The sequence below is a fragment of the Pongo pygmaeus genome, chromosome 8 (assembly GCF_028885625.2).
Source record: "Pongo pygmaeus isolate AG05252 chromosome 8, NHGRI_mPonPyg2-v2.0_pri, whole genome shotgun sequence".
Lineage (NCBI taxonomy): Eukaryota > Metazoa > Chordata > Mammalia > Primates > Hominidae > Pongo > Pongo pygmaeus.
In genome coordinates this window covers 83770718-83794064 of record NC_072381.2, presented here as the reverse complement: position 1 = coordinate 83794064, position 23347 = coordinate 83770718, and the positions used below count along the sequence as shown (strand labels likewise).

The 23347-nt window shown below is 38.1% G+C and overlaps 1 protein-coding gene across 7 annotated transcripts in view; it reads left to right on the top strand.

Annotated features, from left to right (window-relative positions):
• BICC1 (BicC family RNA binding protein 1) overlaps nucleotides 1-22587 on the top strand; it is a 319977-nt gene extending 297390 nt beyond the window's left edge. For 5 of the 7 annotated variants that reach the window (XM_054503414.2, XM_054503413.2, XM_054503418.2 and 2 more), the window contains 4 exons: nucleotides 4995-5151; nucleotides 8704-8864; nucleotides 11507-11606; nucleotides 19933-22587. In XM_054503414.2, coding sequence (XP_054359389.1) covers nucleotides 4995-5151; nucleotides 8704-8864; nucleotides 11507-11606; nucleotides 19933-20063 — 549 coding nt within the window. In that variant the 3' untranslated portion in view covers nucleotides 20064-22587. Of the gene's footprint in view, nucleotides 1-4994; nucleotides 5152-8703; nucleotides 8865-11506; nucleotides 11607-14362; nucleotides 17052-19932 lie in introns of those variants that run through there. The other 2 variants (XM_054503415.2, XM_054503417.2) reach the window with 2 other exon arrangements.
• The last annotated feature ends 760 nt before the right edge of the window (nucleotides 22588-23347 follow it).

Below are 23347 nucleotides of genomic sequence, written 5' to 3'. Positions count from 1 at the left end.
GGATTACAGGCACCCACCATCATGCCCGGCTAATTTTTGTATTTGAGTAGAGACAGAGTTTCACCATGTTGACCAGGCTGGTCTTGAACTCCTGACCTCAGATGATCCACCCACCTCAACCTCCCAAAGTGCTAGGATTACAGGTGTGAGCCACCGTGCCCGGCCTAGTGATATTTTTAAAAATTTTACTTTATTATTATTAAGAGTCTCACTCTGTCACACAGGCTGGAGTGCAATGGCAGGATCTCGCCTCACTGCAACCTGTGCCTCCTGGGTTCAAGCATTTCTCTTGCCTCAGCCTCCCAAGTAGATGGGATTACAGGCATGCACCACAACGCTCAGCTAAGTTTTGTATTTTTTTTTTTTCTTTTTTAGTAGACACAGGGTTTCACCATGTTGGCCAGGCTGGTCTCAAACTCCTGACCTCAACTGATCTGCCCGCCTCGGCATCCCAAAGTGCTGGGATTACAGGTGTGAGGTTCTTTTAAGTTTTTAACATTTTTTTCATTTCTAAATTTTAATCTATATACTTATTTATTTTGAGACCAGGTTATGAGACTGGCTAGTCTTTGTATTTTTGGTAGAGTCGAGGTTTCACCATGTTGCCAAGGCTGGTCTCAAACTGCTGGGCTCAAGCAATCCACCTGCCTCAGCCTCCCAAAGTGCTGGGATTACAGGAGTGAGCTACCACGCCTGGCCAGTTCTTACTGATATTGAGTGGCTATTATTATTTCCAGTGGAAGACTTACTTTATCCTGAAGAAAACCAAGGGCTTGCTGAAAGATGAGATTATGTTTATGAATGCTCATTGGTGGAAGTATTTCTGCACACTCAAGCTAGTTATGCTTTTTTATATTCAAAGGAATATCTTAGAGTATTATGTGAACACATAAGAATTTAAGGTAATAGTAGTAATTATCTTAAATCACATTCATTTAGTTCATCCACAATTTTATTCAATCCCCACAAACTCCTAGTAAGGAAAGAGGGGCCCAGAATGGCTAAGTGTCTTACTCAAGGTTACTTATACTCTTCCTAATGATTTAACCCAAGAGAGTCCATACGAAGGGTGGTATGTAACTGATCTAGAGCCATGTTGCTATAGTTTTATGAACATAAGAATCACCTGGAGAGCTTAATAATCCAGACTCTTCTCCTAGGATCTCACTCAAAAGGTAGGGAGTGAGAACCAGGTATCTATTTGTGTTTTCAGCAAGAACCTAGTATGATTGTGATGCATGTGTCCCATAGGAAACACTGCTGTAAAGGGATGTAACCCTATGGGGATAAGGGCAGGAATAGGCATAGGAGCCCAAAAGGCTCTTCTGCTCCAGCACTTGCCCAAGGGCAGGTAGATCACAGATCACTTTCTGTGGGCAGAAATGTGCAGGGCCCCTGACACCATGGTTGAACTTCTTCCTATGGCTTTTCTTGCTTTGGCTATCTTGGGCTAGCCTGCCCCATCTTCCTGGCTGGTGTTTAGCAGCCCATTCACACTGAAATTTGGGAGGAAGGGTGGGTGAGACCTGCTAGATTCCAGCATGGACATTAACCATGTAATCTACTTTCCTTCACTGCCTTTTTAAGTGCTACTAATGGAAAGATATGATCAAGTTTTTTTTTTTTTTTCTGAATAGTGTTCTAGATTCTCCCTGGTATATAAGTTAGACTTGAGCTTTTCCTCATGTATCCCAAATTCTTTGAAATGTAAGAAAGGGCCCCTCACATAGCATGGTCTGATTCTCTGCAGCAGTGGCTGTGTATGTCTTTTCCTTTATTCTTCTATAGCTCAGAAGGATCAGAAATAGGGCATCCAGTGAGTATTGCCTCTATAGATTAGGAAGAGGGGAAGGGCCTGGGGAAAAGTAGAGATGGAGATTTTTATTAAAATAGAGACCACATCTATGCTTATGGCACTAATATTTTTAAGTTGGAGAGTAGCTAAAAACACCTTCCTTTTTCTTATTTTTTCCTTTTTCAAAAGAAAAATAAAGCCAAATGAACAAGGAGAATGCCGATCTGTAAAAAGAGCAAGCATGTTTGACCAATAGGTCCTGATGGGTGAGGGCTGCTCACTCAGTGTGCCAGGGACCAAATGTTTCCTGCTATAGCAACTTTGCTTCAGGCAAGAATCTGATACTTCAAACTCTGTATTCAATATTATTGAGAAGCTCAGCTTGAGCAATTTTTTCCAGTTCTAGGGCAGCTTTGAGAAATTAATCAACTTCAAAGAGATCCCTTAGATAAGAAGCAGGCAATTTCAAGCTTTTTTTGTTTTCTCCAAGATTCTAAATTATGACCCTGTCCCCTTATATTATATTGGGATACCAAAAGTCAAACAAAAAGGCTGCTTTGACCTGCAGTAACTGTGTCACATCAATAAAGCTACAAAGAGGTTTGAGATTGTCTTTTCCTTTTTGCCACCCATCTCTTAAAAGCATAAGTAATGGTCACATATTCTCGGAGCAAATAAAAACCTGCACTGAGAATAAAAGGTGGTTTTCAACTTCCCTAGCACTGATAGTAATGAGGTTGTCTGATTATTTTAAATCTTACAAATCTAGGAGTAGAAATATTAAAGATATTTTATCAAAGATATACAATAATAAAGATACTTTCATTGGAAATGCCAGTTTTTGGTCTCAGAAAACTTCATTTCCCTATACCCATTGCCAGAAGTTAGTAAAGGTATCCCATAGTTGTAGGGAAAGGAGTCCTTGAGATTAATTCAGTAATTCCACAAATACTAAGCACCTTATGTGTTCCAGACACAATTTTATACACTGGTAATACAGTGTTTGAATACAAGGTTCTTGCTTTCACAGATAGAGCTTTCTTGTGGGTAGAAGGAAACACAAAACAAACAAGAAGTCATTAGGTTACAAGAGTCTCTGTTATATACGAAACAGAACCACTTTAGATTGGGTAGTCATAAAGCAGACCTTATGAGCAAATGACATTCAAGCTAAAACCTAGATGCCAAGAAAAGGCCATGAAGATCTGGGGAAAGAATAGTAGGCCAAGGGAACAAATGGCACAATCATCCCAGAGTCAGAACCAGCCGGTGAGTTCCTGAAGCCGAGGTGGGTAGGATGGGGGAGCATCAGCATCAGAGAAGAGACTGGAGAGAGGCAGAGGCTGGATTATGGAGCCTGTCAGTTTATGGTAAGGCACAGTGGAAATACCTCACAGGACTTTACACAGAGGCATATTTGTTTTAATTTGCATTTTAAGAAATCAGTCTTGTTGCTTCATGGAAAATGGATTGTAGGGAGATAAGCAACAAGAGTAGAATTAAAATGGCCCTTAGGGAGGCGGTTGGGACATTGTGGAGGTGCATAGAAGTGAGCAGGCTTGGGGTATGTTTAGAGATGACACTGATGAACTTGCTGAGGGATTGGCTGTGTTGAGGGAAGGAGGAACCAAGGATGACCCTTAGACTTTTGGCTGGAGCAGTTGGGTGAGTAGTAGAGTCACTAGCTGGGATATAGGAATTCTGAAAAAATAAGTTTGAGGGTAGCTGATGGGGATGGGTAACAACAACTTGGTTTCAAGCACACTGAGTTTAAGATGCCTGTCAGACAGGAAAATGGCAGTGTCAGACTGGCACTTCTATGATTCTAAATTTCTTTTCTTTTCTTTTCTTTTTTTTTTTTTTTTGAGACAGAGTCTCACTCTGTCGCCCAGGCTGAAGTGCAGTGGCATGATCTTGCTCATTGCAACCTCCGCCTCCTGGGTTCAAGCAATTCTCCTGCCTCAGCCTCCTAAGTAGCTGGGATTACAGGCACGCACCACCACACCCAGTTAATTTTCGTATTTTTAGTAGATATGGGTTTTCACCATGTTGGCCAGGCTTGTCTTAAACTCCTGACCTCAGGTGATTCACCCACCTCGGCCTCCCAAAGTGCTGGAATTACAGGTGTGAGCCACTGCACCCGGCCTATGATTCTAAATTTCAACAGAGAAATCAAATCTGGAGTTAGAAATTTAGGAATCACTATTGTCATTACTTTTTGAAAGGACTTGAGATTACTTAAGAAAGTAGACAGAGGGAAGGGAAGAGATCCTAGGACCAGGTACAGGGTAATCTGACATTTTAGGATGTAAAATAGGAAGATCCTCCAAAGGACACAGTGAGGTAGGTGGAAAACTTGGGGCCTGGGGTGTCAGGATGCCCTAAAGAAAGAAATTTTTAAAGGAGGGTGTAGTGAGCTGTCTTTATGCCATTGCAAGATTGAATTAAGTAAGTTTATTGAAGTGAACAGTAAAGGATTCTCTTGGAATTACCTAATGAACATAATACTTTGAAAATCAGAGAATCTTGACTTTAATACTCTAGGTAATACTAAGTAGGGTGTCTATAATATAGTGATTAAATAAATACAAGGATGAATAAATGCAAGTTCAGTGCAAATTTTAAATTATTTTTGTTTTTGTTGTGGAGAATTTAAAAAGATAAATTACTCCAGGTATGTAATTTGTTAGAGATTGTATCCTTGTTTGTTTAGGGAAGGGTAGCACAGGGGAAATGACAGCTCCCCTTCCAACCTCAGGCTCTATTAGCATTTTGAGAAGCCAGCTTTGCCACATCACCATTTCTCTTACTTGTGTGATACAAGGCAGAGAATCTTTGCTCTACCAGGTGGAAGATTTGCTTTTTGGTCTCCAAAATTGGAAGGAGTCTCAGCATCCACTCTTCCAAATTTTATAGAAGGGATTATTTATACTGGAGGTTCTCAGAACTCTCACTCAGAATCTACTCCCCATAATGAAAGAAAAAGACTTCACTGTGTAAATTACCAAGTGTCCTTGGTGCTGCAGGGCAAAGGCTGTAGGCAGGTTCCACAGCCTTCCCAAGAGTCAACACTCATGAGTAACTGCGGTGGTTGGCAAGAGAAGTAAACGGTAGTGGTGTAATGTGGATTCTTTTCTCCTCCCACCCTGAAAAACCCACCTGATTAAACATTTCCTTATCTGGCTTTGTCTGTTTACAGGGCTCATCGATGTCCCTTTCACGGTCCAACAGTCGCGAGCACTTGGGAAGTGGAAGCGAATCTGATAACTGGAGAGACCGAAATGGAATCGGACGTGGAAGTCATAGTGAATTTGCAGCTTCTATTGGCAGCCCTAAGCGTAAACAAAACAAGTCAAGTGAGCTTTGTGTTTTATGCACACTTTTAGGTATCCCCAGATTAGAATGTGTTTATTTGGGTTGGAGTATCACTGTGGCTTCTCTGACTTCAAGTGCTTGGTGTAATTCACATGTCATCTCCTCTGTGAAGCTGTCCTTGTTTCTCCCAGTGAAGCAGGCCACCTGATTCTCTCCTCTCCATTTTGTGCATGCTTTCACACTAGCACTTGCCATACCGAAGGGCAATTATTTATCTACCTGTCTGTATCTCCTTGTGAAATTTGTGCTCCACAAACCGGAGACTGTATTTGTTCATTTTATGAACATTTATGAAGTGTCCACGTGTCAAGTATTCTGTTATGCTTTGCCTTGTTAGATATTTCTTCCCAAATGCCTAGCGGACTGTCTGACACCTAGTAGGTAGGTGCTTAATAAAAGTTTGTGAAATGAATGCATGAATGGGTAATGTACACACATGCATCCAGGTGGTGACAAAAAGACAAGGACATAAGAAAGTGGTTGATGCCAGGCATGGCAGCTCTCGCCTGTAATCCCAGCACTTTGAGAGGCGAAGGTGAGATGATAGCTTGAGCCCAGGGGTTTGAGACCAGTCTGGGCAACATAGTGAGATTTCATCTCTACTAAAAAAAAAAAAAAAAAAAAAAAAAAAAAAAAAAAAAAAGAGGCTGGGTGTGGTGGTATGCATGCACCTGTAGTCTTAGCCTACGTGGGAGACTGAGGTGGGAGGATCACTTGAGCCCAGGAGTTTGAGGCTGCAGTGAGCCGTAATTGAACCACTGCACTACAGCCTGGGTGACAGAGCGAAACCCTGTCTCAAAAAAAAAACAAGTTGAGAAAAATGTGATTGAGTTAGCATCTTAGACCATTGAAGAAAGACTGTCCAGCGGGTGGCTACTAAAGGTGAATAGCAGGGTTTGATTTTGTAAATAGACAAGATGTTGCTGAATTAGCATAAACAGGAAAAAATTAACTTATTACAGCATGGGGGTTCTGGCTTTTAGCAAATCTGGCTGAGACTCAGCATGAGCCCATTGTTTTATCTACAACAGCACCCATACTCCTGGGCTGTATAAACAGATGAGAGCTGACATTGTCATCACAAGATATGCCCCAATGCCTTTTTTCAGGGCATTCCAAATTTGACAAATTTGGAATCCTGAAACATGTAGAATATTTGAAGACTCCTTGAAGCTAGGCAGTCTGGATGAGCATTGTAGACACTCAGTAACAGTCAATTGTTACGTTACTATCAATCATGTCAGCTGTGTTGTCAGGAGTCTCAGATTTGAAAGGAGTAATCAGGTTGTTGGCCAAGTCTAAATAAGAAAGCACGGTCAACTATTTCATTCCTAAATACACTGTCAATAGTAGCCTGGAGACTTCCCATTAGTTACTGGCTGGACGCTCCACCACTGACAGTATGATCAAGATGAGAGTCAGGCTGGTGCCAGGCACAGATGGAGGGGTGTAAATGATGTCCAGTCTCTAGCCCAAGATACATTCATTTGGTGCTTCTCTTTTTCTGTCTTTATCTCCTTTCCCTTCATTTAACACTGGATAATTAAATTGACTGTACCAATCAGTTGAATAGAAGTTCAGGGTTAAGATGGAGGATACATTAATAAAAAGGAATGATTAATGAAGCACAGTTATTTGGGTTTTGTCACTTTTTTTTAGGGTATAGAGAGTTTAAGAGAGACTATAGAAACTACAAGTAGTTAAGACCAAAAAAAAAAAATTAAGTAAAAGTACATTATAGGCTACTTTGAACATTTATCACTATGAACATTTTATTTTCAAACATTTGTTTTTAAAATTTTTAATAATTAACATATGTAAGATTCCTTTTAAATATGTAATCAATATAAAAATTATTTGAGATAGCTTACATTCTTTCTTAGGTTGTACAAAGTCTTTAAAATCTGCAGTGTATTGTGTACTGACAGAGCATTTTCATTCCCACTAGGCTCATTTCAGGTGCTCAATAGCCGTGTGTAGCCAATGGCTACTGTATTGAACAGCACAGTTTTAGATAATTTCTCTTAACACCCTTGTCAAGGTCACCAATGTTTCCGTTTTCCCTGGGCGTCCCTATTTATACCAGTTGCTGCAGCATAATTCTCAGTAACTCTTTTACTCTCAAAAAAAAAATGTAAATGTATCATTTGGACCATAAATTATGTGGGCAGCCTTTTAGCCACTTTGATGTTGTCACATCCCACATCTGGTGGTCACTCACCCCAATTTGCTTATCGCAGTCCACTTTGTGGCTTTGTGTCACCTTTGATCTGGTACCTCAATAGTCACTCCTCCTCAAACTGTTTTTATGACTTTGGGGTCTCTGCTTCACCTTTAAATGGTGGAGTGTCCCAGGACTCAGTATCTTGGGGTTTGGTTTTGGGTCCTTTCTCTACACATTCACCCCAAGAGATAAACAGCTATCCTTAAGAGAAAAACCTTATCAGGAAATGCCTTCTGCTTGAGAATCATAAAGGACATCTCAATTGGGAGATGAAAACAACTGGAGAAAGTGATCAGTGACACCCAAAACAGTGCAGAACAGGATTCCTAGATTTGGCAGATGCACAGATCCCCAGAGTAGACTAGATGGATCTGATTGGCTTTGGTCAGTGTCGTCCTCCCTCACCTCTTTGGGGATCTCTCCTGAAGCCACATCCTTGGTGTAAGAAGACAGATTTCCCACACAGGCAAGATCTCATTATTGGTCTGGGAGGTGGAATGCCTGCACTCTGCTAAAATCTCCAAGGCTGTGTGTGCGTGTGACTTACTTGGCTTGGTTCAATAGTCCATCACCAGCACTTGCTTGTCACTGGGTCTGAGAGCCACAGACAGTTTGTTGAAACCTTTGCCCACCAAATCAGTTGCAGAACCAAGGAAAAGTTCAGCACTGCTGTCTCAAAAGTTTTCCCCAGAGATTGATTTATTTTTGTCCTAAATTAAATCCAGGAACCCCAGCATCATTCTTATCACTTTATATATTACTGTTAATCTTGGAAGTGTGCTGTTTTGTGACCTTGCTACCCAATTATATTTTTTAGGGAGCAGGATTTATGTGTTGCAATATCATACAATTCCTTTGACCAAAGGAAAGCACAGGTGTGTAGATACAGAGAGCCACCCTGCCATCCAACGGAGCCTGGACTTGTAATAACTTTCCATACCTTTATTTTGTCCCAGGGATCCTTTTGACAGCTCCTCATTTAATTCACATCCAATCAATTATAAACAACAAATGCTTCTGACTACTCAGGGAGAATATGATGAATGATTGTTAACTACAGAGGCACTGTTGCTGAATTTCTGCCTCCCAAGTGTAACCTCTTAAATGGCAAGAGCCTCCCTGAAAGCAATAACCAGCATTTCCTTAATGAAAAGCCAATATTTCAGTAAAGGATTGCTGTATTTCTACAGCTACTGCCCTATTCAGCTGAACAATGAAAGTTGAAATATTTAGGTGATTAAAACTTTTAATTAAACCATGTTCTCTCTGGGCATTTACACTTCAAGCCTGTCTGTCCTTTGCCTTTCAGCGGAACACTATCTCAGCAGTAGCAATTACATGGACTGCATTTCCTCGCTGACAGGAAGCAATGGCTGTAACCTAAATAGCTCTTTCAAAGGCTCTGACCTCCCTGAGCTCTTCAGCAAACTGGGCCTGGGCAAATACACAGATGTCTTCCAGCAACAAGAGGTCAGTCATTATTTATTTTCCCAAGTATCTTTGTTTTGATTGTGTGTATGATGACTTCTAGAATGAAATCACTTATTGACCTATGAGTATGCTTTCACTGAGCATTTATTCAAGTCTCATAGCTTGTTCTTGCTACTAAGAAAAATGTCATCTCATTTCTTATTTAGTGCAGCTAGGAAACACAGGATAGCAGAAATAGAGAAAATCATACTTGCAGAAAAATGTACAATAGCTATCTAACAGTTTTAGCAATAAAACCCAATCGATATATAGATTCCTAGGAATTTTTGTAGTCACAGCTCCCTTAAGGTCAGCAACAAGTCTGTATTTAACATGATTTCATTTTGAATCTGTTGTTATCTTTATTTGTGGCACTTAAAAGTAAATAACGGCATCTGAAATATCTCTGGCTGTTTTTGACTTATCCTGGTCATACTGAAGTCTGTTCTCACAGAATATATGTTTTTTTCAACATGTTAATTTATTCATTAACTTATTGTTTGCGTTTTACCTGAACTGAGACAGAACTGAGATGTCTACTGAACAATCACGACCATGGATTTTGGTCAAACTGATTGGCCATATCCTATTATGTACTGGCATAAAGAAAAGAGACCCCAGGCATGATTCTTCCTAACAGTGCTCTCATATTACTGGGGCACAGCTAACTCAAAGTGTCAGAAAATTAAAATGGTTCCATACATTTGTGTCTTTTTCAAATCAAGACATGGTCCATGTTTGATGCTAGCTGGCTTAATTTTATGTTAGAGAACATCTGATTTAGTCAGTAATTTCTAGGCACGTGTCAGTTAATAAAGAATCTATGGTTTTTACTAGGCACTTTGTATCATAAATTCAATGTACTGCCCATGGTCCAATAAATTATTAAGTTTAAATGCTGAGCATTTTTGTTTTTTACACTGAAAGGGCAATTGTTGTGTGTATTGAATTTCAGGGTATTGATTTTTTTTTTCTGTTTCCCCTACATCTGAGTTAGTGTTCATTTAACCAATAATTTTCTAAGCTGAATAAACCTTTCATAATCAGTGCATTAAAGAATATATCTCTTTATTTTGTCTTGCTGGTTAGATGATGGTAGCTGGAAGCAGAAGTATTTTAATGTGTCCAGGCACAGAAGGTCAAAAAGCAAGAGATTGAATGTTAATTCAATGATATTCTGGGTTTGTTTTCATCTATGTTTCCTATTTGAAGAAGCATAGAAATTGTAGGTATTTCTTATTCCAATTACTCCAAGAAGGAAAAAAACAAAGTATAAAGCCAGAGGGACTTAATTTTAATATTTTATTAACTACAGCAGGGGTCAGCAAACTGGTCTGCAGGCCCACTGCCTGATTTTGTAAAGTTTTATTGGAACACAGCCACATTCATTTGTTTACATATTGTCTATGGCTTCCTTCCAGCTATAACAGCAAAGTTAAGTAACTGCAACACTGACATTATGGCCCACAAAGCCTAAAATATTTACCGTCTGGTCCTTTAAGAGAAAGTTGGAGAACACTTGAGCTAAAGAATCTCTATTATAGAATTTCTGAAAACATATCTTTAGAACTGTGATAAATGATGGCCTAAGGTTTTCTAAGATCTGGATGTACCTTCCAAATCAAAACAGGACAATTTAAATTATCTTCAATATCATTTAATGAAAAGTTTTACCTGTTTATGGCATGTTGAAATTTGGCCATCTGCTTCTTTCAGTGTAGGATGTTTTCTAATACTCAGATGTGATTTAACAAGAATCCCCCATAAGTAACTTCATGAGATTTAATTTATTGTAAGCATGTTGAAGATTCATTTAGCAACTTTCACAGGTGATATATCAACATGCATTATTACTAACCATACCTGCCAATTATCTTCTTTGGTAAGCCCAGTACTTTATATCTATAGTTATAGTGAATGCTCACAACAGTTCTGCAAGATACGGTATTGTCAACTCTCTGTGCCCACAGCTAGTAATGGCAGAGTCAGGATCTGAACCCAAGTCTCTTTGGCTTCAGAATCCTTTGTCTTCTCTTCTTACACACTATCTTTAAAGGAAGGTGGGGGATCCTTGGGCAGTTTCCCTTCATACTTTGTTCCTGATGCCAGACAGTACAGTTTTATAGTTCCTGCAGATACTTCTTTTGTGTCCCTTTCAGTGATAGTTTGCTGGGTTGAGCCAAGTGAACTGTAGATCTGATTGTGTCTGGGAATTCTTCTTTCAATCCTTTCAATCCTGTGTTGAACACAAAGGAAGATGCCATCTGTTTTATTATTTAGTTTCTTCTTATAAAGATAAAGGTACACTTAACCAATTCAAAATCCCAACCTAAGAAATATTTTTCTCTTTCCTTTACAGATAATGCTCTTCCTTTTATTAGTTCACAAAAATGGTACAATCTTTGTGTTTCCTTTTTTGCTATAGTTGCCGGGTTGCTCAGAGCTAAGTCTTCTGCTAGAATCATCATTTCCATTTCACCACCTTTCTTAATTCTTGTTTCTTAGGTTTGTGCTACCACCTTTCTTTTCTGGAAGTAGGCAGAGCATAATTGATAAATAAGTGTGATAACAAGTTGATCCTACAGTGGGAAAGAAAATAAGTAATTAATATATTGGTTATAGATTGACCTTTCTACCCACAGATCGATCTTCAGACATTCCTCACTCTCACAGATCAGGATCTGAAGGAGCTGGGAATAACTACTTTTGGTGCCAGGAGGAAAATGCTGCTTGCAATTTCAGGTGAATATAAATATTCAACTCATATGTTAAAATCTGAATAACCTCTGCCAGTGGTCTCAGCCATTGGGTTGTTTCTACCCATTAACTGTTGGCTTACTAACCTAACACCTTGGTTGTGGTTTCAGAGGGTTTTCCTGTCAACAGTGTGACAGATCCTGAGACTGTCTTACTTTTTCATCAAGGCATTGCCTGAAAACCTGCCTTAACAAGGGTCATATCTGAAAATAGATCTCTTCAGAAAGATCTAACCAAAATCGCCCTATGCAGAACATGAGAAGTTGGGGAGAAAGTTTAATTCTCCTCTTTGCAGTTGTGTTAAACAGTAATCATTACATTAGTGAATAATTATTCTTGATTGGCAGTTATGTTTCAAATGTGTGTGTCCTTGCACACCAACTGAGATCATTGCACTGAGAAGAAAAGAATGCTGGTTGAATCTGGCAGTGTTACTTGTCTTAATTCTTCTTAGTCTTCCCACTGTTTTAATAGAATTTATGAGTCACAGGACATAGTATCCTGAAGATAGTCACAGAATGAAGGAAAATAATGTCTGTCTCCCTAGGCCACTTTCTTTGTGCATCTGTTGCATATATATTTTAGAAAATGCTCTATACATATTTATTGGGTGCCACTCATTTGAAAGGAATTGAGCCAGATGATGAGTCAGGAGTTGGCAAATACATGGTAATGAACCTCAAAAAAGTGTTTAGAGAAATATGTGGAAATTTGAAGGAGGGAATGGGATTAGTTTTTGAAGACTTGCCAATAAAGTTCTTGAATGTCAAGTTTATATGTGTCCCAGTCTCAGAAAGACAGACACACCAGGGGCAGAAGCCAAGTGTCATGTGCTGTGGAAAAATGAATGCTTTTTCAGAACACTGAATTTGCAGGCTATGCCTCAGTGAAGCCAGCAGTTACATCCAACTGGTGAAAGTCCATTCCAGACAGCATTCACTAATCAGATCAGCACATAAAATTTAAAACCTCAGTGGTTTTCCATTTTATTTTAGCAGCATGTTGAATGCCCCACCCATCTTCTCATAGGAAATCTTTATCTGAAGCAGATATAGGCAAAGCAGCTTTGAAATAGGAGTGGAAATCCAGCCATTGAGCTTCCTGGTGGCAGCCTATTAGGTTCTTCTGTGGATGGAGTTCTACACTCATCAGTTTTACCAGAACTTCTTCTAAAATTTCTTCTCGGATATACTGTGTGTACCCAAGAGGCTGTATTAATGGAACTCCGCAGGGAAAATGCATAATTTCTGCTCATAAGATCATCTTGGTATAGTGCAAAGAACACTGGATTCAAATAGGAAATCTGGGCTTTACCTATGCTAAGTCATGAGTCCTTGAGTGAGTTTCCAAACCTCTTTTGGCTTCGGTTTATTAATCATGAAGGTAGATTGGAATTTGTGATTGTACAAAGGTCACCTTCCATTTCTAAGATCTATCCTTTCATGTGATGTCATCAGGCTTAGTGAAAATTGACAAAACTGTAGTTTTATTACTTCTTCTTTTTTACCTTGTATGATGATAGAGTAATTTTTAAAATTTGTTTTCTGTAAAGCTCATCCTCAGGGGGCTATCCCTAGACTCAAGCTAACTTTAAAAGTTTTCATATTCTTTTATTTATTTGCAAATGAAATTTATATACTGTTTGAAATGTGATTAACTTGTGCATTCACCATACCTATACTGTTGAAATATACCTGCAGGCCAGCAATTTTATATCAATGAAGTGTACAGTCCAGAGCTCCATAATCTTTCACTAGAGATTCATGGAATGGCAGTGAGGATATAGTGAAAACTAAGTTCATTTTTTGGTGTCCCAACCCAATTCCGAATTCTGTAAAGATTTTTGCAACAAGCAGATAGCTGTAAATACCTTCGCAGGTTGTAGACAGATCATCAATACCTTTACTCTGGAATATATCAGTATCTTTTGGGGGAGGTAAGATGGGAATCAGAAAGGTTTCAAGTTCTCTATTTTAAGAAAATAATATTTTTTCTAATCATTATCTTCTTTGTCATTCTGTTGAGGTTATATAGTACTTTTGTAGACTTCCTCTCTCAGTGGGGTTCACCAGGTCCTCTTGCTTTTAAACGGAGTTTGAGACTGACTAAAATGCCTTATGGCTGCTCTGCATAAAGGACTTGATTATTTTAAGAATAATTTTGTCTTACTTTGTTGAGTGCATTTGTTTGAACCTGGTAAATTATTTTCTCTGAAAGCAATATATTTTTATTGAGAAAATTCTTCATCAAAAAGCTTCTTTCTCCAATTCAACTTATCTGATAACAAAGACATCCGTTTATAGTCCCAGAACATTCTGTCTCCCTATAGATGCAGTATAGCTGGGCAGTCTGAACTCACATTTGTCTTATGGTTACAGATTGGTTAGGTCCAGAGTTTGCTTAAAATTCCTTTTTAAATTTTGTAGATTTTAAACTTATAATCTGAGTGATTCTTTCAGTATGAGGTTTTGTTTTATTTTTAATCTCAGGCCAAAATACATTTCATGTTATAGCAGTAGATGAAATTTATCTCTAATGGAGATGGATCAAAGTATAAATTTGATCTCTTTTTCCCCAAATCCACTTTTTTTTTTTTTTGGAAAATTCACAGATTTTTCTCAGAATATTTTCATGATTGGTTAAATGTACAGGGACTCAGTGAAAGGACGCTTAGCATCCTGTTAACAGGCTTCCCACCACGGCCTCAGGTAGATCTAACATTTCCCGACCTATTCTTTTAGTTTGTGACTCTGTTCAGATCCGCAACAAGATCCTGAGAGCTGCCAGGATTGTGTGAACCTTGGAATTTCAAAGAAAAAGGTTGGTATTTTCCCAAACCATCCCGTAGGCTTACTGAAAAATATTAGAGGAGTTTGCCGTATCATTTAAACAACAACAACAACAACAGCAATTCTAAAGTCTCTTCAGTAGGACTTGACCTTGAAAACCTCTCTGGAAGATTTATCTCTGTGCATCACATTTAAAAACATATATATGTACTCTCTTAGAAACTGTATCGGTTAGGGTTGGATTCCCTTGTGATCATTTTACTGTTTCAAAGATCTAGCTGATGTGTCTTTTCAGAATAAAGTTTTTAATATTTATTTTGAAAAACTTTGTCTTCGTGGCCCAGTTGTTGTCATGTGCTCAGTTATATGTGTTATATATGCTAAAGGAGAATGTTGTTTGGCCTCATTCCTTTTTTTTCTTTGCTGTAAAGTGGGAATGTCCTCCTGAATTGTACGTTATTCCCCCGTGAGAAAATGGAGGCTGAAGATAGTCCCTAGCTTGAAGATGATAAAACTTTTCCAGGCTGTGTACTTAAGGGGATTCATTTATTCTTAACGCTTCCATAAGTTTGCCTTTAAATATATTCAATTCTGTCTTGATTTCTGGATTTTGAAGTGCTGTGTTTGTTTTTGTTTTTAACAAGGTACATGTATTCAGCTTTTAATAACTGTGTTTCTGGAGGAACTTGAAACAACAGCCATCTGTATGCATGCCTGCATGTGTCTTTTGCTTGTAAAGATACCTTCCTTGCTTCTTCAGAGTGAAGCTGGGTTTTTCTATTTAAAAATTAAATTCGGCATGTTAAAATAGCAAATAAAGCTCTGTTATCTGGCATACTTGGAACTATCGATTTCTCAGATTTGTATTCCTGATGCCTTGGTTGGTCTTCTCTGTCCAGTGGGTTACTGAAGGCCAGTGCTCAGGGCATTGACCTTTCCATCAGGCATGTGAGGTTTCACCTCTGTCACTTAGTACCTGTGTGGGCAAGTGACTTAGTCTATTTTTTAAATCAGTTTTTTCACCTATAAAATGGAGAATGGTAATATTATCTATCCCTTAAAGAAGACTTGAATAGGGCAAAATAAATGTAAGGTGCTTGTCATACAATAAGGCTAATGAATCATTATTATTTTTCTTCTCTCCTAAGACCTATATATGAACAAAAGAGAGATGTCTCCAGTGTTGCTTTGACCGTATAGGGGCAGGCGTTTACATTTTGGAAGGCGCAGTGGGGTAAAATGTTAAGCGTATTGGTCACCTTCCAGAACTTGGCCATAGGAGTGTGTCTGGTCACATGGTCATCCTTAATACCATGCAGTCTGTTACAACCTGAGTCTGTGTCATCAGCATTACTGTAGATGGCCATATCTTACATTGTAACTTCACAATTCAAAAGGGGATTGATTGTGTGTGTGTGGTTTGAAAAGTAGGGAGGACCATGCAAATATAAGGTAAATCACCTGCTCTAGCCCCTCAAAGAAACAACTTTAAGCCAATCAATTACATAATCCCTCTAATCTATTTTAAACTGAATAAATTTGAGGGTATTTGCATTTGTTTGGTATCAAAACCCTAATTTCCTTAGTCTGATGATTCTGTGTACTTGCATGAGTTTGTCAGAATGAGTTACATCAGTGATTTTGAGGTGGGGGCGGAGGTTGATGCATACTCATAAAACAACGTAATCTGTTTCAATTAACTTTTTACCTTTCCGGTTAATAATTTTTAGTTGGCACAAGACAAACTAAACAGTGTTTTCAGAGTACTCTGATTTCTTTACCATTCAAATAGGACACCTCAGGTTTTCCCTGAAATTTTAGATTCAAGTATTTGTTGTTTGTGAGTATTAATTTTCTAAGCTGATATGATTTTTTTACTAGGTTAATTTTTTATTCAAAGAAACCTACTCATATGCCTCTTTCTAAAACTATTTCTGACTCAAGAAGTATAGGCTTCATGAGTTGGCAGAGCCATGGGGGCTGTGGCTTAATACAGTTGACCCTTGAACAACATGGATTTGAACTGCACAGGTTCACTTATACACAGAGGTTTTTCAATAAATATATTGGAAATATTTTTGTAGATTTGTGACAACTTGAAAAAACTTCCAAACTGCATAGCCTGGGAATATTGAAAAAATTTAAGAAAAAGTTAGGTATGTCAAGAATGCATATGTATGAAATATATACAGATACTAGTCTATTTTATCATTTACTGCCATACAATATACACATCTATTATAACATGTTAAAGTTTATCAAAACCTCACAGCCCATATATGGCACCACTGGCAGCAGAGAGAAATGTAAACAAACATAAAGACATTTTAAATCATAACTGCATAAAATTAACTGTGTTATATACAGTACTGCTGTAATAATTTCATAGCCACCTTCTGTTGCTATTGCAGTGAGCTCGATGTTACAAGTATCCGCTTAAAGCACTATATAACACTAATCTCCACCTGAGCAATTAATCTCTCCAGTAAGTTGCATATAACAGTTACAAGTGATCTCTCACAGTTCTTGAGTATTTTTCATTGTGTTTAATACAATACCATAGACCTTGAATAACACCATAGGACCCACATAAAGTGCCACTAATGCTCTCAAAAGCAAAGTCATGACATCATGAGAAAAAGTTGAATTGCTTGATATGTACCACAGATTGAGGTGTGTAGCTGCATTTGCCCACCACGTCAAGATAAGTGAATCCAGCGTAACAAATATTGTTTAAAAAAAAAAAAGGAAAAGAAAAGGAAATTTGAGAAGCCATTGCTGCAGCTAGACCTGCAGATGCAAAAGCCTTGCACTTTTTGCAAAATACCTTTTTTATCTTGCATTGAAAATGCAGCTTTTAGAGTGGGTGCAGGATTGTTATAAAGAAGCATACTTATTGACTCCATGATTCAAGAAAAAGCAAAGTCATTATATGACAACTTAAAGCAAAATGAAGGTGAAGGATCTAAAGTTGGAGAAATTAATGACAACAAAAGATGGTACGTTAATTGTAGAAAGAGGTTTGGTTTAACAAATGTGAAGATAACAGGAGAAGGAGCTTTTGTCGACCACTAGATACCACATGAGTTCCCAGACACAGTTAAGAAAATCATTGAGGAGAAAGACTATACATCTGAACAGGTTTTTAATGCAGATGAAAGTGTCCTATTCTGGAAAAAAAAAAGCCACAAAGGATTTTTATTAGTAAGAAAGAGAAAGAGGCCAGGCGAGGTGGCTCACGCCTGTAATCCCAGCACTTGGGGAGGCCAAGGCGGGTGGATCACAAGATCAGGAGATCGAGACCATCCTGGCTAACACAGTGAAACCCTGTCTCTACTAAAAATACAAAACCAAAAAAAATTAGCCAGGTGTGGTGGCGGGCACCTGTAGTCCCAGCTACTCGGGAGGCTGAGGCAGGAGAATGGCGTGAACCCGGGAAGCGGAGCTTGCAGTGAGTGGAGATCGTGCCACTGCACTCCAGCCTGGGCTATAGAGCGAGACTCCATCTCAAAAAAAAAAAAAAAGAAAAAAGAAAGAAGAAAGAGAAACAAACACCCGAATTTCAGACAGGAAGGGATAGGCTGACTGCTGTTTTGAGTGAATGCAGTCACGTTTATGATCAGGACTGCCCTTATCTATAAAGCTGCCCACCCTTGAGCCTTGGAGGGAAAAGATTAATACCAGCCGCCAGTCTTTTGGTTGTAGCACAAGAAGGCATGGATAACAAGAATGTTTTTTCTAGACTGTTTCCATTGATACTTTTTCCCTGAAGTCAGGAAGTAACTTGGCAGTAAAAGACTGACTTTTAAAGTTCTTTTGAAGTTGGATAATGCCCCTGGCCACTGAAAACCCCATGCGTTTACCATCAGAGTCATGTCAAACTAGGTAACTTGTCTCCAAACACAAAGTCTCTAATTCAGCTTCTAGATCAGGTGGTCATAAGGACCTTTAAGGATTGTTACACATGGTACTTTATGGAAAGGATTGTCAAGGTTATAGAAGAGAACCCAGATAGAGAAAACATTATGAAAAGCTGGAAGGTTTACACCATTGGAGATATTGTTGTTACAGAAAAAGCTGTGAAGCCGTCAGGCCCGAAACAATGAATTCCTGCTGGAAAAAATTGTGTCCAGATGTTGTGCATGACTTCACAGAATTTACTGTAGAGCCAGTCAAGAAAATCATGAAAGAAATTGTGGATATGGCAAAAAAAAAAGTAAATAAAGGTAAAGGGTGAGTGAGGGATTTCAATATCAGATCTTGGAGAAATTCAGGAGGATACCACACCAGAGGAATTAATAGAGATGACTTGATGGCGATGAATGTTTCTGAACCAGTGCCAGACGATGAGGAAGACATAGAAGAAGCAGTGCCAGAAAGAAACTGACGTTAGACAGTCTGGCAGAAGAGTTCCGATTATTCAAGACTACTTCTGATTTTTTTAAATGACATGGATTCTTCTATGATAAAACAGTGGAAGAACGACTAGTACCATATAGAAACATTTTTAAAGAAATGAAAAAAGCAAGAATGGCAGACAGAAATTATGATGTATTTTTGTAAAGTTACACCAAATGTGCCTGCCTCTCCTTCCACCACCACTACCTCTTGAGCCTCTACTATGCCTGAAACAGCAAGAGCAACCCCTTCTCCTCCTCCTTCTCAACCTACTCAACGTGAAGACAACAGGGATGAAGACTTTGTGATGATTCACTTGCACTTAATGAATAAGTAAATATATTTTCTCTTCCTAATGATTCTCTTAGTATTTTCTCTGGCTTAGTTTATTGTAAACTTGCAATATAAAATATGTATAACATACAGAACATGTGTTAATCAACTTACTGGTAAGGCTGCTGGGCAACAGTAGGCCATTAGTAAAGTTTTGGGGGAGTCAAAAGTTATACATGGATTTTTGACTACATGGGAGCAGGAGGGGTTTGGTACCTCAACCTCTGCATTATTCAAGGGTCAGCTGTACTTCAGGGTGCTCCTCCAATATCCCTGTGCTTAGGTATGGGGTCTTCTTTTCATATCTGACTTTAATAAAACTAAATGATTGCCATGTTTGACATGAATGAGTTCAGTAGCTGTCATAATTTTCTGTGCCATCAGTCATACGTCCTTTCACGAGCTTTTATTGTTCTCCTTGCCTCTGAAATGACCTTTGGAGTAGGTCAAACTGTTTAATTTGGTTAGAGCGTTCTGAGAATGGTATATCCTCCAATATAGTTTACAAACTATAATAGAATAGAAACTGTTTGCTGTCAGGAGTTTATGAATTGCAACAAAAACTATTTGCTGTCCTTTGTTCTCTAGACTATCAATATGCTATCTTTAATACCATACTTTCTAGTATTTCAGAAATGCCTTGACCATCAACTAAGTTTTCCTTTTGCTACCAGACTTGACTTTCCTCAAAAAACCTACCATGTCACCATTTTCTGAGCTCTAGTGCCATGTCCTGTAGTATACACAGAACTTCTCTTGAGCTCCTAACAATTATCTCTTTCTCTCTCTAGAGCTAAATAAAAACCGAAGAAAGCTTTTTGAATCACCAAATACACGCACCTCTTTCCTGGAAGGTGGAGCAAGTGGAAGGCTACCCCGTCAGTATCACTCAGACATTGCTAGTGTCAGTGGCCGCTGGTAGCAGCACCCTCTTGGCACATGCCCGCTGACTAACTGTAAAGTGGACACAGGAGATGTGTGAACAGCCTTCACAGCACACCGTCCTCAGCACTCTGGGTGTCTGGTATCAGGACCAAAGCATTTTATTCGCACCTGTACTTTATGGCAAAAAGGAAGAAGAGAGAGAAGATGTTCTTATGATGTCATACAGAACACCAAATGTGGATTACTTTTTTAAAATGGCAGTTGGACAGAATTTGCAATATAAGGATAGGGCTTTATTTCCTGTTTTTATTTACCTATATAACACATGCACTGATGATTTTTTTTTTTTTTTTTTTTTTACTTAAAATGAAGGATGAATTGACATCTGGGATGCCAGAAAACTTAGAAGTTATTTTGTTTTCTTGTTTAGTTTTGGTATTTGGGGATTTTTAAAAAATAATCAAAGTGGAATTTTCTGGTACTGCTTTAAAATAATTATTGCGGTCTTTCAGCACTTTACACATTCTAATTTCTTGTCCTGTGGAAGTTCTCGCTGTCTCCATCTCTCTCATTTTTGTGTCACCTAATATGTTGGTACAGATCGGAGTTAGTCACATTTTTCTGACTGCATCAAACTTTTATTTGAAATGGTACTGGATCTTAGTTTCTGTGCAGAATATTCTGTGATTTTGGGAAATGTAAGTGAGTCCACTTGCTTCTGGACCAATTCTGTTTCATGTATGTTAGCATCCTAGAAACACCTAGCAATGGACCTAGTTCACGGTAATAGGTGCAAAGAAAGACCAAATTGACTTTGCAGTATTAACCCTTTGCAGTCATCATACTTAGCTGCTGCCTGTAATGCTAAAATGATTTTAATGGTTGTCTGGAGGCAAAGGGCTGTTTTTTAGTATATTGCCACTAAAGGACATTTATTTATATCAAACTTTTATTTTTAGATATTATAAGCATACAGTACATAATTGATGAAATTGATATTTACTAGAGATTTATGGTAGAGAATGGACGACATTCAATAACTGGAGCCCTAGATTGTCACTTTATTTAAAAAGACAAATAATCATCTGACAGGACAGCACTGTTGCCATTATGAGGAGAAATAGATGACAATCCTTATCATGTACACGTTAGCTATGTTCCGTATGGCCACAGAACTTTCCTGAAACCCTATCTGTCTGCTTGAAGTAGACTTATGTTTGTTGAGAATGAACAGGCTTATTTGAGCCTCCACGGTGGCAGTTCATAAAGACAGCTAAGTTCTGAAGGAAAAAAAAAAAAAAGATATCTTTTTAAGTGGCTAGAGTCATTATTACAGTCTTATACTGTGAAAGTCCAAGAAATCAGGCAACATTGTTTCCTGGGTCTTTTCAGAGATCTTATAGATTTATGAAGTGTTTTTAATCCATGAAGAAACACTAAAGTGCCTTTCTTTCTTCAAAGCAATATTATTTCCAAGTATATTAATTTGTTAGAAAACTTTCCCATAGGAAATGTTGTCAGTTACCTGTACTGTAAAGAGTTATTTATGTTCAGTAGTCAAGATTTTCTACATGGGCATAAACCACTCTCACGTGCTCTCAGCAGAAGGCATTAGATAAGCATATACAAGAGTTGGGTACTTTTATACAAATATGGGATAAGAAATACTTGCCTGACACTTTTCCATGGCTGAGTCTGACCATTACAGTAGGAAGAAGAATTGAAGAGGCATTTTGCACACAGAAACATTTTCACTTTAAAAAATGGTATTGGTTACCTTGAAGGCATAGATAATGGGCCTGTCATAAAATTATCAGTTATAACTGGCACTGAGGGACTGCCCTTTTTAAGCTAAACTAAGCCTTATCTGCTTAAGGATGTTGAACTGAATCACTCCTTTTATTCATCCTGTGCATATTTGTACAAATGCTCGTGTGGATCATGTAATGATCATCCATCTTATTTGATTGTATTAATGCATCATGCTAAACGTGTAGTACAGGTTAACAATACCAGATTTATGTCCTGTTCAACAGCTCAGTACTCTAAATGTTGTTATGTTTTTAATAAGACCTTCCCAGATAACAATCTTGGAGCTCTTTTCCCAGCTCTCTACCACGCATTTGCAACAGGAGGAAGATGTAATGAATATGCAGTATTAAGTTGATTTATGAACAGTGCTTTGATATGCCAAAGGGAAAACTGTCCCACTTAAATTAGATTAAGTAGGGTGGCTAAAAATAAATAAAAACACTGGAAATTCTTTCTCTCACTTTCTCTTGATGCAATGAAGGGAATATGACACTACGGTATATAGAGTTGTTATATGATGCACAAAATATTTTGATGATTTGAATAAATGTTAACTTTTAATCTGCGCCTTAATAATGACTGGTTATCTGTAAATATAGATCAGATACAGATTGTATTTTTCTGTGGGTTTTTTGTCCTTTTAGTGATTTTTTTCCAAAAACGAGAGATGGAATTAACATTGAAAATGGGAATTTTTTCTAACTGAATCAATTGTTACATGAAAAATAAATTTATATAACCCCTTTGTATTGCTCTTGCTATATGAAGTGTGTTTTTTTAAAAGAAAATCTTTATGCATAAACTCTATGCCTATCTTTGTTTTCTAAGAAATGTTCTTTTTTTTTTTTTTTTGCCATTTTCGGCAAAGTTGAAAGATGTTTCTTCAGTAGGATTGAATATGCATTCTGTGTTCTCTTGTTTTGCATTGACATTCCTCATTTTCAACCAGCAACTAAGCACTTTATTTTAGTCAGTGAATGTAGGACCAGTCATCAATCATTGTTTCTTTGGCCACCCATAGGTACATACAAAAGAGTAACATTATAGAACAGGTTTTATTCTTGTTATTTCTTTCTTTTATAAAGACTCAAGTGTATGACCGCTTTGACAACCTCATTTATCAGCAAAGGCTGACGTGATGCTGGGCTTTTTGATCCAGGTTCCCCTTTCAGAGACTGCCATTGTGTTATCTATCACACTGTGTGTTTACCATGCCATGCACTGAGATGCTCACTGGACTCATGCTAAACGAAATTGATGCTGTCTTACTTATTCTGAGATTTTGCTAAATCTTAAAGAAAACCTAGCCCTCCACATACTATGCCCCCAGGAATATTTCCACTTGAATTATCTGTGCCAGTGGTTCTTAAACATTGTTTCTAAAACAAAAATTCTTTTGATAATTGGAATCTTACCTGTGACCCAATATTAAATTATTCATTTATTATTTGGTTCATTATATACATATTAATGACATATAAATAGTGTCGGGCTCTGGTCTAGTAACAG